At 33.3% G+C, this 12,673-nt stretch overlaps 2 protein-coding genes across 2 annotated transcripts; both read left to right on the forward strand.

The window, feature by feature from the left end:
* Nucleotides 1-4,875: 4,875 nt before the first annotated feature.
* LOC123315771 lies at nucleotides 4,876-9,340 on the forward strand. Its single transcript, XM_044901619.1, has 6 exons — nucleotides 4,876-5,078; nucleotides 6,614-6,719; nucleotides 7,858-8,040; nucleotides 8,668-8,770; nucleotides 8,828-8,965; nucleotides 9,087-9,340. The coding sequence occupies exons 1-6, from the start codon at nucleotides 4,964-4,966 to the stop codon at nucleotides 9,192-9,194; spliced, it is 753 nt and encodes a 250-aa protein (XP_044757554.1). The 5' UTR covers nucleotides 4,876-4,963; the 3' UTR covers nucleotides 9,195-9,340.
* A 1,319-nt stretch (nucleotides 9,341-10,659) lies between these two features.
* Nucleotides 10,660-12,201, forward strand: LOC123315772 (40S ribosomal protein S14a). Its single transcript, XM_044901620.1, has 3 exons — nucleotides 10,660-10,814; nucleotides 11,018-11,261; nucleotides 11,936-12,201. Exons 2-3 carry the CDS (start codon nucleotides 11,025-11,027, stop codon nucleotides 12,152-12,154), a joined length of 456 nt encoding a protein of 151 aa, XP_044757555.1. The 5' UTR covers nucleotides 10,660-10,814; nucleotides 11,018-11,024; the 3' UTR covers nucleotides 12,155-12,201.
* The last annotated feature ends 472 nt before the right edge of the window (nucleotides 12,202-12,673 follow it).

A 12,673-nucleotide genomic window follows, 5' to 3' on the forward strand; every position in this document is an offset into this window, starting at 1 on the left:
AGAATTCGAATCTTTTAAATCTACTTATGTCTCCGATCGACTCATTCTACAAACGTGCAAACTTCAGTTTTGAGATTCTTGAGAAGTTTTAGTTGCTCATCGTCTAATTAAAAAAGTAATTTTAGCATTTTATGTAGATAGCTGTATTTGTTCAACAATTTGATACAATTTTGGTTCGAATACTTGATTTTGAATATCAAATCTGGAATAAAACTAAAGAATTTAATACTTGATGATACATTATACATTAATACATATTGATGTGTGTTATGCCTATTTTTGTTGTTGAATATTTCTCCATTCCATTGTTATGATTGAATTATTCAGGAAATTTTCATTCAATATTTTCATGCTTTCATGGGAAACTCAGTTTACGCAAAACCAATTTTTGGAATTGTACACAGTTGACACACAGTTGTCAGGGCGTCAAATTGGCTTGCGACCTTAGAATATAGAATAACAGGAAGGAGCATATTGCTCATTTCAATTTGACCGGAATAGAGGAGAAATATGGCCGACATATATTTCCGTTTCAACAGTGGCGTAGGACAATAAAGTTTCCAAAAAACTAACTTCAATAGTCAGTTGATTCTGATTAATCAAAAAAATTTGGAAAGCACTGACGTAAAGTCAGAAGCTTTTTCACGCTCGTTCAAATTGATAATCAAAGCGGAAATTCACCCCGCCCAACACTGCTTGGCTATATACTTAATGGTATTAAGGTCTTTGACTTAACATCACCTACGCCCATGGGATAACCTTGTTATGTCATGAAATTCAGAAACTCATAATAATTACCTGATATTCAGCTTAAAAAATCACCTACCTATGAAATATTCACGATGAAATATCCAAAATACTTATTTCCAACAGATTTCAAGAATCCAAATTACCAAAATTAAGTTAAAACATCACTTTTTTTTCATTTGGCCACAGATAACATAATCATTTGACTTCCAAGTCTGCCACTTTTCAAATCAGAACTTGGAAGACCAATATGGCCGTTTCCGTCGCACAATTCCCGTCACATTTATTCGAAAAAGCTCCTTCCTGATATTCTATGTTCTAAGCTTGCGACTGTCCTGCCTATAGTAAAAAACTTAGGTTTCGGTGTTCTAAGAACACTTGGGAATATTTATTCGGACGAGTTAAAATATGTATTCAAATAAAACTAATACATATAATATACATTTTATGTTTCTAATGTGATTTTGGCTGGCATTTTTATGACTTTAATGGTGTTATACCCAGGAAACTGATGATTCATTGATTCGTATTTCAGTCATTGAGAAAAAGGACAAATTTAAATAGAACTTGAATTTCAAAGTTCCTTCGGACATTATTTCACTAACAATATGAGGTCACAAATGTTGTGAATCGAAATCGTTGAATTTGGAAGTAATTCTACTATTTCAGGGCTAAGATATACCAGTTAGAACTGAAAATAACTGCTCTACTTAAGCTCGAAGGCATAAGACCAAGGGTAAATGGTCTTGGACTGAAAGTGAAGATGAAAAAATTAGAGGTGAGTATTCATTCGGCCTAAAACCAAATATATAATAAATAGGTATAAAAATAAACATGTCCTTATGCATCAGTGTCGTCGCACTTTTTTCCTATACCATTTTTTCCAGACTCGCCCTGTATACATGGCGAATGAGTCTTTGACTAGTAAAAATATTTTTATAGTAATAAGATTTTTGAGGTAGAAAGAAACACTTTTTTCCTTTACCATTTTTTTCCAAATCGGTTCGGCTTAAAAGATACAAGCTGTTGAAAACCATTAAGAAAAAATGTTATTTTTAGTTCTCTCACGAACGGTTTTATCGAATAAAATGTATTTCAGAATAAAGTTTTTCCAGGGGTGGCACAGCTCATTAGGAAGACTTAAAGTGGCTCTATATTTTCATCAGGGCCGAATTACAAAAAAATGGTATGGAAAAAAAGTGTTTCTTTTGACCTCAAAATCTCATCGTATTGGAATATTTGTACAAGTCGAAGAATCACCATCTATAAAGGAAATCTTTGTTATTCTTTATTAATTTTTCAAAGATTTTTTTGCGTAGGTATAGGTTCGTATACTTAATTCTTGACACAAATTTTATTTTGCACAAATTTAGAAATTTTTTTATATTAGTCATAAATACCTTGTACGTATTGATTTTCAATTGTTCATATTCTTCTGAATTGATTTCCTTTGAAACAAGTTTGTTCAAACAATTTCAATTATAAAATAGTGCTAAAATTGCAACTGGACTTCATCTTGTTCACAATGTTCCAGAATAATTTCGAAGGTTTGATGAAAGATAAAGAAACCGGTGATTTATATAACAGAGTTATATCACGTTTAGCACCAGAAGCTGTGGATATGCTTTGGCCAGAACTCAAGAAACCTATAGAAAAGCAAATTATGAATGTAAGTACATATTTATAACCTTGAAATCAGCAAAAAATCTACTCGAAATACATACTTAACTTATCTGTTTTAACTCCAATTAATATTGTTGAATATTGGCAGAATTCAATGCTATTATATCAGGTTTTTGACGATTTAAAGGCTTGATAAACAAATATATTCAAGTATTATGTAATGGAATCATTGTTTTTTATAATCCAGCATTAGATATATTCACATACATATTTACTATCTCAAGACTAGGAAAATAATGTTTTGAAAAAAAAAGGTGGTATGTATTTGGATTTGGGATAAAAAGACTATGTTACAGATTTTAAAAGTATGAACAACATTAGATTATAGTGTTGCTTCTCATTGTTTCTCTGATGTTAATGAGCCTCTCTATTTCAGTACATCAATTCAGCCTTGGATAATACATCTGTAGCCACTATCGTGAGAAGACTCTTCAATCTCGTTTGATTAAAAACAGTCGATAAGAATATGATAGTATAGATAGATAGGTCGAAAATCTCCCCTTAATGAATGAATGCAATAGAAAGAATGTCATTCATTCATACCTAGTAGCGATGATATTTTTAGAGTGATTTGAAACTGAAATTAATTTATTGTGATTGTATATGTGCCACTAAAATTACAAATATAAGAGTTATCACCTTGACTTTATGCTGTTTTTTTTCTAATTCTACAAAAGTACAATTGAACAGCTGAGAATGTATCTCCTAATCGGCAGTTCGAAGCTTTTTTGTGCCAGGGTTCGAGAAATATTTCACTACCACCCGCCTTAATTTTTGTTAGGAAGTTACTAGAGTACAATCGATTAATCATTTATGGCTATAGAAATAGTTTCATTGTAATAAACCCTTCTTTTGAAAGTTCAAAAAAGAAGAAAATAATTTTTTTTTAATTATCATTAAATGGTATGAACTAAAGCCTATTGCAAAACTATCTTTCGAGCTTTTGTATCAGCCCTAGTTTCTATGGATTTCTTTTCCAATACTTATCAAAGAAGAATCAGTCAATTTACCTCAAGTAATTTTCAATTAATTTTTATTCAGAAAAGGAAATTTCACTTTGCGCCATTTTGTGACTGGTAATATATGAGATCAATTGCTAGGTCAGTACATAAGGAATAGAAAAGGATGTCAAATTATTTGAAAATAAGTACATAATTCAATATTTCCAATGTTGTAGTACAAACCGTCATCCATTTACATTTTGGTAATATTTGAATTTCATTGAAGAAATCTCCTCTCCAGCTATGTCTGAATTTGGAGAACCAATAGAGTGCTCCGCACCCAAGCTAGGACCTCCCCTAGTTCTGGAGTTTGTAAATGTGTAATGGCCCTGCGAATTGGCCGCCAAAATCATGCGATTTGACGCCTCTGGATTATTTCTTGTGGGGTTACGTAAAGTCGTTAGTACCTATATGTGGACAAACCGATCACGATTGAAGCCTTACAGGAGAACATAACACTCCTAATTCGCGGAATACAGGCAGAAATGCTCGAAAAAGTGACGCAAAATTGGACCTTCCGAATGAACCTTTTGAAACGGAGCCGCGGACAACATTTACATGAAGTTATATTTAAAATGTAAATGGCAAAGGCCAAGTTATCAATTTCAATAAAAATTTTGAATATATGATGCAAATTGAGTGTTTTATTCGATTTTTAAAAAAACTACGCTTAAATAATCAGCCTTTATAACAAGGTGTATGCACCACTGCAAAACAATGTCAACTGAAGTTTCGATTGCGATAGTGAAAAACTTGTTTTCTAAGTGAACTCCAAAATATGTACCTACCTAGATTCAGACGAGTATCCAGATAAAAACGATAAATATATATTTCTAACGAACTTGTCTGGTCTTTCCATGGAACTAACAACAGAATTAGATGGTTTTCACTAACATTAGTTGTTTAACCGAGACACCTGTTTCGGTATCAGAGTAGCATCTTCAGGTGGGTGAACGTAAATTTAAAATATTATTATTGAATATTATTTTAGTTTGAGCTTATTACTGTAATCGGTATTTTGTAAATTTGAAGGAGGGATAAACAAATATATTCGAATGTTTTTTTATAGAACAGCTATTGTGTACTGAAGTCATTTTTTTATCAATTCATCATTAGATATTCTTAATTTAAATGAAAATTCTGACTCAAAATAATGCAGACTAGAGATATTTCGACCTGCGATTAAAAGACAAGCAGCAATTTTACACATTTCGGTGAGTAGGTAAATTCACATATATCCCTTGTTTTCCTGTAAGATAAGTTAATAATAATGAGCCTCTGTATTTATTATTTATTATCTATATTTCAGTACATCAATTGAGCCTTGGATATTACACTATTATGAAAAGGATTTTCAATCTCGCTCGATTGGAAAAGATCGATAGGAATATGATAGTAGATTATCGAAAATTTACTCTTGATGATTGATTGCAATTGAAAGAATGTCATTGATACATACCTATTCATTGTAGCGGTATATATGTAAGAGTGAATTAATTGTGATTGTATATGTGCAAACTAAAATTTTAAACATGAGAGTTATTGTAACCTTGGCCTTATGCTGTTTTTTCCTATTCCTACAAGTACAATCTAAGATGCTGAAAATATGTATCCCAACCAAAAAGAAATTGAGTGACTTAGGAGGAGGTATGTTTTCCATTGGGAATTTCATTATTTATATAGATACAGGGTGACTGTTTATTCATGATAGGAATATAAAAATATTGTAATATTCTGATTTCAACATATCATAAAACAATGGAAAATTTGTGCCATTCAAACAAAAAACAGATCTTTCATCAATTTCTTTCCCACTTTTCAAATTTCTATTTGAATTTATTTTATCTCATAAACCGCGTGATATTTCTTCCCTGACAAGTGAATTGAAATTTTTCAATACGGGCCTGCAATTTTTTCTATATTTTTTTCTTGTACTGACGATGAATGCCTATAGGAACAAGCTCGTGAAATATTAGCGAAAAATTTACCATATATTAACGAAGGTATGGGAGTTTATAGATTCAGCATTTAGCTCTATATGCGAAACGAATACCCTTATGGGACATTTGAAACCCAAATTATCATTCAGTTTGAGGTCATCTATCTCCACTTAGCCGTTGTCCCTTACGTCACCATTCATCCTGTATACAGGGTGGGCCATCCATAACTTTCCACCCCGAATTTTGAGCTTTGGGATGAATAATGAAAAAACGCTCGGACAGGTCAAATTTTGTTGAAAGGTTGACAAAGAAGGGTGTTCAAATGAGTTTGATATCACCACAACTCTAGCTACAACCCCTTACAGCTCTCATTTTTGAATAGGGAAAAGGGGGCGAGCAGCACCTTGTTGGAAAGGCAATTCAATTTCCTGCATAAGTGTATGTTTTTTTTAATCGCTTTATTATTATACAGAGTGACTCAGTATTCCATCATCACGCCGAATTTGGATTTTTGAGATGGAAAAAACGCTCGGACGGGTCAAAAACTGAATTCGATATCACTACCCCTCTAGCCGCTATCACTTAGAGCAATTATTTTTGAATTGAGATAATAGGTCGAGTAGCTTTGTTGAAAAGGTAATTACTTGTGATAAGAAATTTATGTAGCAAATGAACTTATACCTTGTTAATATTTCTGTGAGAACAACTGTATGTTGATTAACAGAATAAACTTTATTATTATATTATTATTATTATGGTAATAATGCTGTTAGGGTAGCGGCTAGAGGGCTATTGATATCGATTTCATTTTTCGACCCGTCCTAGCGTTTTTTCCTTCTCAAAGATCCAAATTCTGCGGGTGAAAGTTATTGATGGAATACTGAGTCACTCTGTATAATAATAAAGCGATGAAAAAAAAATACACTCATGCAGGAAATCGAATTGCCTTTCCGAAATTGAATTGCCTTTCCAACAAGGTGCTGCTCGCCCCCTTTTCCCTATTCAAAAATAAGAGCTGTTAGGGGTTGCAGCTAGAGTTGTGGTGATATCAAACTCATTTGAATACCCTTATTTGTCCCCCGTTCAACAAAATTTGACCTGTCTGAGCGTTTTTTCGTTATACCATCCCTAAGCTCATGATTCGGGGTGGAAAAATATGGATATCCAAGCATGAGATATTGAGTTGACCGATAAATTTCCTAAAAAAAAATGGGATGATAAATTAATATGGATTCATTTCAGAGCATATATCGTTTGAGAAAACTCTGGCTAAATTGAGAGAAGAGAAAGATGAGGTAAATATTACCGGAACATTTCCAGTACATTTGGATCTACCGGATGTAATAAGGTGAGTAGGAAATAATACTTCTGGAATTTTTTCCATGTTTTTTTCCTCCCAATTTTAAAGCAATGATAAAACATCGTCTATAAAAATGCTTCGGCGAAAGTAAATTATTACACTACTATTCGTCAGAAGCAGTTTCTTGAAACAATATTGTGCAAATAATATTGCTAAAATATGGATATACTGGGTGGCCAACCCCAGACGCAGCGCTAATTTTGAGGGCGTAAATAAAAATATTTTGAAAATCTTTTCTTGTGGTGTGTCTAGGGTGTTCAAAAGCACAATTTAAAATTATTGTCATATATACACGTGGCTTTTACTTTGAAAACTTTGGGCAGTCTCAAACGAATTCTATCCAAGTTTTTCTTAGAGTAAAATGTTTATTATTTAAATTGTTACATATTTACTAACGTAGATATAATACTTTTATCATTATCATTATTTTAATAATAGTTCTATTTTCCTGAGCCCCCAATCGATTTTTATATACCCCAATATTTACAATGTGAAAATTGTTTCTAAATATTGAAGGAAAATTAACGTCATATGCAGACAAATTATTAGATTCCCTAAAAGTGCACCACCAGGTAGGACTCGAACCCACGACCCCCTGATTACCGGTCATGTGCTCTCATCACTGAGAGGTTCTTTTTCGGATTTCGGTGATTTGTCTGCATGCCGTTAATTTTCCTTTATTGTATTGTAACGTTTTCTTCGATTAATTAAAACGTCCGACTGCATAAAATTATTTATTTACACTTAATACACATATAACTCACAACTAACTATGTCCTACTATTTATTTCCACTCGTATTTATTTCCACTAGTCGCTTGCACTGTGAACCAAAGATTATAGAGTTAGGTTAGTTAACCTAACCTAACTCTATAATCTTTGCTGTGAACTGTATAACTATAACTATAACTGTACTTCACTACCTGCTCCTCCGCTGGGCTTATATAGGCGCCGGAAACATTCCCGTGCCTTCACGGTCGTTCTAGAATCTAGCAGCAGCGATCCTTCTCGAAAGGTCCGACCGCAAGGACCTTATATATATAATACTTTACAGTATTATTCACAGACTTTAAAATCTCTTCTTGGTTTTGAAATATTGTTTGAAACTTCATATTTTGAATTTTCAGTGGTGACGTAATCCTTACTGATTTAACAATTAGTGGCTTTCTTGATACCAGTATATGCCTATTTCCATCTTTAAGAGTACCTGTGAATATCACCATTAATACCTTAAAAATTCAAGGAAAAAATTACAAATTACAATGTACCGTATCGGATCTGATGGATTTACATGGAGATGGAGAATTCGAGTGAGTATCTTTAAGTTTCAAGAAAAATGCAACGATATCTATATTTTATAAAAGGATGAAGTGGATTTAACAATCTTCATATGTAAGAAGGAATCAATTTTTACTAGATATGTATTTATCATTTAATTTTTATTTTGGGAATTATTGGGTTATTTTGGAATCTCCGTACTCCCAAATACAATAAACTTTCCATCATCAATTATTTTTATTTCCCATCAATATGCCTTTTTTAATTTTTCAAGTTCAAAAAGTTTGAAGAATGTTTCAATCGATTCAAGGTCAAGTCAAAATCATTGCTTAGATACCAGAAATTTTGTATCGGAGTTCGTCTTGCAAATAAAAAGGATAAAAAGACATCACTCCATCCCTGTCCACTTTTCTTTCCTCCTCTCCCCCACTCCACTCCACTCCACTCCACTCCACTCCACTCCACTCCACTCCACTCCACTCCACTCCACTCCAATCCACTCCACTCCACTCCACTCCACTCCACTCCACTCCACTCCACTCCACTCCACTCCACTCCACTCCACTCCACTCCACTCCACTCCACTCCACTCCACTCCACTCCACTCCACTCCACTCCACTCCACTTTGACTGATACAGGTAAAAATGTTCATTTTCAGGATTAATTTAGAGGGAGTTTCCTTTGCCGTAACGGATTTGTTGCCATGGTACCCACTCAATTGTGTGAGGGTAAATTTGGGGACGAAATTACAGAAAATGACGGTAAGTAGCATGATATCTGGCAGTGAATTGAGAAAATTCAATTTCTGGTATGCTTAGGCAAAGTTCGATAACATGATGGATGGAGATGAAGTAGTGCAGCCGTTAATAAATGCAGTCATTGGTGATTTAGCTCCCGATTTTGTTGATTATTATTGGCCAATAATATATGATGCAATGGAGCCCTTGATACAAAAGGTAGTGTGAATCTCTTCATCATAAAATTTTCTCATTATCTTAATTCTTTTCCATATTCATCCAACCTTCTTCCGGTTGAAGTCAGTAATAATGAGCAAATAAACTAACATTTTTTTTCCAGATCATTGACAAATATGTCAATAAAGTTGAGTTGGGAAATCTTCTAGCCCACCTGAGTAAAGAGACAGGTTTACAAAAAGACAATAAGAAAAACTGTTACAATTTGTAGTGAAACATACCTATATACAAATAATGATAATTCATTCACTTACTTGATTGACATTATATAATTGTTTTGTTCATACATTATGCATATTTGTTAATCACCTTTTTGTCAAACATGAATGGATCCAAAAAATTAAGGCATCGAAAGATTTCAGGTCTCTAATCTCCCCTCTTATTCTCCCTTCAATAATATTAACACATTTGTTGCTTTTTTAACGGTTTCGAAACATTCCAAAGAGAATCAGGATTAAAATCAGTGCAACTGCCGAAAAATCCATGTCCTTTATGATCTCCTGGCGAGGCATTTGACACACTGGGTACACTTCAAAAATCTGAGTAGCTGTTCGGAAATAGCTTTGAGTATCAATGCAAATAGCGAAATTGATCTTTTCAATTCATACCGGTGAAAGTTAAAACGTTGTCAGGGATAAAATAGTGTAAATTATCTTAAGAAAAATTTTGAAATGAGATGAGTAGGTACCTCTACCAGAAGAAATATTTATCGTAATATACTGCCCCAAAAGTTTTACATGGGCACCATTCAAATTTACAAGAAAATATTCAGACCGCGCGGATTAGACTTATTTGTAATTTAATCAGACCTTCGTATATCACTATAAAATGCGAATCATTTTTTTCTTGCATTTTTTTAAAAGTTTATGCAATACCGACCGATAATCGGAAACTTCAAACTTCATTTCAAATATCTCTTGTTGATAAACCGTCATTCAAACCGTCAGTAAAATTCAGTACCTACTTATTGTGGAATGAGACAGATTGCTCCATTTTTGAATTAGTTGATATTCGCATAATATCAACAAGAAAATAGAATTCGATATTTTGGTACTCATGTGATATACCCTTCGAGAAAATAAGAATTTCTATTCAAAAGAATTATCGATAACTGACCAACTTTGGACCTGTGTCAATGCTTGTTCTGGTAGGTCGGTGATTTATGGCTGACGTATGCGCAGTTTCATAACAAATATTGAATTTTGAACTAAAGCTCCTTCTTTTTAAAAAGACTCTAGGCTTGAACGTAGTTCAAGAATTTAATCTCCTAATGAAGTGCATACGGCCATAAATTTCCGATCTACCAGAAGTATCGACATGAGTTTTTATAATGTTTATAGCTTAGGAGACATGATTTCTTATAAAGGAAGGAAATATTTGACTTATATCCATCAAAATTTTATTATTTTCATCATTTGGCGCATCGTTACTTACTCCTAAAATGATATTTTCATGATAGAGAATTGATTTTACACTATCCCAACCTTGTGGAATTTAACCTACTCCAATATTTCAAATCTTTGAATAAATTTAATCAACTTTGATATGGGCCGAAACAGCTCTACAACTGAGAATCGAATAATGAAAAACGCTGAACACACTATAAAACCTTGTTTCTTATAAACTTCAACGTACCAGCTTGTACATGTTTAGATTTCTATCTTCAGAGGGCGTATCGTTTGTCAGAAGACATAAGTTTCATTTTTACTGAGGCCATAAATGTTTATCTTCAGTTTTCTCTGTAGATTCAGTGATTTCTGCGCAATGACGCATTGTCATATTTGTCATTGTCAAGTGTCTCAAAATCTCTCTGTTCTTGTACGTTTTCGAGGTAGGTTCACGTTTTTCGGAATTATTTAATAATTTTTGTAGAAGGAATGTAAAATATTCAAACAAACAGAAGTCTTCCTAGTTTCTTATTGTTTGATGAACATTATAAAGATTTTCTAGAAGTAGCTGGGTGTGATAAATTTTGATTAGTGTTTTTCTATAAGTTAGGTTAGAAAGTGTATTTTATTGATATCGAATTTTTAGACTGAAAATGGCTCCTCGTAAGGGAAAAGTACAAAAAGAAGAAGTCCAAGTCTCCCTTGGACCTCAAGTTAGAGAAGGAGAAGTTGTGTTCGGCGTAGCTCACATCTTCGCAAGTTTCAATGATACATTTGTTCATGTTACCGACCTTTCTGGAAGGGAAACAATCTCCAGGGTAACTGGGGGTATGAAAGTAAAAGCTGATCGTGATGAGGCATCCCCTTACGCTGCTATGTTGGCAGCTCAAGTAAGTATTTACGTATGAAGTTGTCCTATTCATAAATATGTGTTGATGTTTTCAGTTTCAATCAAAATTTTCAACATCAAACAGTAATTCGGTGGTGTTGGGGTAAAAGTAGATTAATTCAAGAATGAGAAAAGTTAACTTGTCTCTAATGGAATATTCTATAGGAGATGTTTATATACCTCCTTATGAGCATGGGAACTAACTCGTATTCTTTTGATCTAATTTATTGTTTGGCCAATGAGTATGGGTGAAGACATCTCCTTTTGATCAAAAATGGACTTAACTCTATTTTCCCCAGCACCACGAATTTATATCATGTGTATGAGATAGTTTTAGCATCTCTGCTATCTGTTACACTAATCTCTTAGTGTAATGGACTTGGTAATCCATTAGAGTTTTTCGAGTGATATAAGAGCTTAAGGAAAAAACCCTTTCTAGAGAAGTACATTCATAATTGGGAAGAAAGAATGTGACAGAATTGTTGGCATGTTCAATTCTTGTTAGAACTCTCGATTCCAAATTGATAGAGCAGAAGTATAATATTATATGTATACATACTTGTATATATCTCATGGCTCTTGGTTATCTTGATCACTTCTCTATGTAAAAAAGTTTTACTATGAAATTATTTCAAAATGAAATGTCTTTCAATTCACAGTTTTATTTCTTTATAGGATGTTGCTGAAAAATGTAAAACATTAGGAATAACTGCCCTTCACATCAAATTGAGGGCTACAGGAGGTAATCGTACCAAAACTCCAGGACCAGGAGCACAAAGTGCTCTTAGGGCTCTTGCTAGATCTAACATGAAAATTGGAAGAATTGAAGATGTTACTCCAATTCCATCTGACTCAACTCGTAGGAAGGGTGGTCGCCGTGGTAGAAGATTGTAAATCTTTTTTTTTTTGGTTAAGTAATAAAGTATGTTTTAACTAAGCCATTTCATTGTATTTTTTCCCTTTATTGTCTCAAGACTGGAATTAATGATGATTCATTAATTATTCCATAAAATGTGTGACATAATTGAAGGAACTTTAATATCAAGAGTCTTCAAGTCATTGCTACACATATAATTTTTATCCTAAGATTTTAGGTTGCTTTCATAAACTTACTCTGAGTAAGCTCTGATTGCTCTAAGCGTTCACAAACGTACTTTTAGTTCCTCAGAGTATGCTCTCTAAGCATGGCCATACTCATACTCTACTCTCGGAGTAAGTTTATGAACACAACCATGGAGTATAACTCTATAATCTTTGTGTTTATCGTTAAGACATCGAATCGCTAAAAACGAAATGTTTTAATAGAAAGTAGGAGCAATTCAGAACGGATCGAAAGGGTGATCACATAATTGGTGGCCAGTTTAATACTAATTTTTTGATAACTGCTAATGCCAGAGACATTGTTGTTGCAGA

The sequence above is a fragment of the Coccinella septempunctata genome, chromosome 6, assembly GCF_907165205.1.
Source record: "Coccinella septempunctata chromosome 6, icCocSept1.1, whole genome shotgun sequence".
NCBI classification, from domain to species: Eukaryota; Metazoa; Arthropoda; class Insecta; order Coleoptera; family Coccinellidae; genus Coccinella; species Coccinella septempunctata.